Genomic DNA, 1104 nt, shown 5'->3' with positions numbered 1-1104 from the left:
TCCCACCCAAGGCTGTAAATTTTTCAGAAGTAGACTGCCTCATCTTTGTCCCATGGAGCGGCTGGTGGGTTTGAACCACTGACCTTTTGGTTAGCAGCCAAATGTTTTAACCATTAAACCACCAGAGAGCACCACCAGATCTCCTACAAACAAGCACAGGCAATAATAAATGGAAAAATAGCCAAGAAGCGGAAATTGGGCGACTATCTAGAACACATATAGATGGAATTCCAGGAGGTAACATCCCAGGAACAGAGGCAGGGAAGCAAACAGGAAGAGGAGAAATGCGGTTCAAGATTTACCCCTTTCCACTTGCCTAGCACGGCTATCTTTTTGTACCTGGGAATGGTTGCTCCAAACCAAATTTTGGTAGGAGGAGGCAGTTTTGAGAGGGGAGAGCACTTCTCGTGAGCCGATGTGATCCAAAGCCTGCACCACCTTGTTCATAGGCCCACTGTATGTCCTCACTCGTTCATATACTACATTTTTTTCTGGAGACTGCTGGGATTGATTTGACTGATGGTAGCAGTGGTAATTCTGGGGCTGACACTGAAGCAGCTCTGGGGGCTGCTGGGTCCCACAGCTGCTGCTGCTGGTCTCACTCAAATAGCTTGAACTCAACATCTTCTCAGTGGTCAGCAAGGAACACCCCAGATGCTCTCTCTAAGGAACAAATAGAGACAATGAAAGAAAGGAGTAGGAATGCAGGGAGGCGGGCATACGTGTAGAAGCCATTCACCAACCACCCCATGCTGTAGTGGTGCCAGGGGGAGATGAGAGTTACCTGAGCAGCAGCAGGAACAGGTCTGGCAGCTGCAGGGAAGACAGCAAAGTATTTGAGCTCAAATGGAAAGTGGAACCACCCAGTGAGATTGCTCCAGGAAATGGTACTGACACACCCCTGAGGGGCGGATTCACCAGACAGGTTTTCCTGCCAAGAAAGGCCCTGCCTGGCCACTTATATAGTTACTAGGCTGCCCAGTAGGTAATGGAGTCAAGAAAGGCAGAACTTCGGAATTTCAGAGTTGAAGCCAGACTTCCAAGCCTTGAAATTCATTTTAATTGTAAGTAGGCATACAAAGACATGCCCATGCCAAAACTTAC

At 48.3% G+C, this 1104-nt stretch overlaps 1 protein-coding gene across 1 annotated transcript in view; it reads right to left on the bottom strand.

Annotated features, from left to right (window-relative positions):
• The window catches only part of POF1B (POF1B actin binding protein), a 164781-nt gene extending 164157 nt beyond the window's left edge, over positions 1–624 (bottom strand). The window contains 1 exon segment of the mRNA XM_007958263.1: positions 340–624. Within this exon segment, the coding sequence (XP_007956454.1) occupies positions 340–624 (285 nt within the window).
• Positions 625–1104: the final 480 nt, after the last annotated feature.

Source organism: Orycteropus afer, unplaced genomic scaffold, assembly GCF_000298275.1.
Source record: "Orycteropus afer afer isolate SDZICR_OR568_19922 unplaced genomic scaffold, OryAfe1.0 scaffold00898, whole genome shotgun sequence".
NCBI classification, from domain to species: Eukaryota; Metazoa; Chordata; class Mammalia; order Tubulidentata; family Orycteropodidae; genus Orycteropus; species Orycteropus afer.
This window is presented reverse-complemented; position numbering and strand designations above follow the sequence as displayed.